This window comes from Argentina silus (assembly GCF_951799395.1).
Source record: "Argentina silus genome assembly, chromosome: 10".
NCBI lineage: Eukaryota > Metazoa > Chordata > Actinopteri > Argentiniformes > Argentinidae > Argentina > Argentina silus.
In genome coordinates, this window is record NC_139664.1 from 1,751,238 (window position 1) to 1,751,604 (window position 367).

At 54.5% G+C, this 367-nt stretch overlaps 1 protein-coding gene across 1 annotated transcript in view; it reads right to left on the reverse strand.

Annotated features, from left to right (window-relative positions):
- The window catches only part of ncam3 (neural cell adhesion molecule 3), a gene marked incomplete at its 5' end in the record, with an annotated part of 2,872 nt that extends 2,832 nt beyond the window's left edge, over nt 1–40 (reverse strand). The window contains one exon of the mRNA XM_083678558.1: nt 5–40. Coding sequence (XP_083534684.1) covers nt 5–40 — 36 coding nt within the window. The remainder of the gene's footprint in view (nt 1–4) is intronic.
- Nucleotides 41–367: the final 327 nt, after the last annotated feature.

The following is a 367-nucleotide window of genomic DNA, read 5'->3' on the forward strand; positions in this document are numbered from 1 at the left end:
CCACCTGACCCAGTAGACCACCCGACCCAGTAGACACCATGTCTCCCAGTGGGCCTGAGTGCAGCACGCTGACAGGCGTACAGGAAGTCACTATCAGGAACCTTGGCAGTTGCTGACTTCCTGTGCAGCTCTCTACTCCTTCCTGTATTGTGGCCTATTGCCGAGTCCCAGCTGGCTTCCTTTCCTTGTGTCCTTCCCTTGCCTCCTTAGGCCCTTTCCTTGCCTCCTACCCCCAATGACTACTGAAAGGTGACTGAGCAGTTATTTAATGTGTTATCTATTGAACACACATGCACAGGGACATCAGAGCACAGGGTCAGCCGTAGTTCGGCGTCCCTGGAGCAGTTAGGGGTGAAGTGCCTTGCTC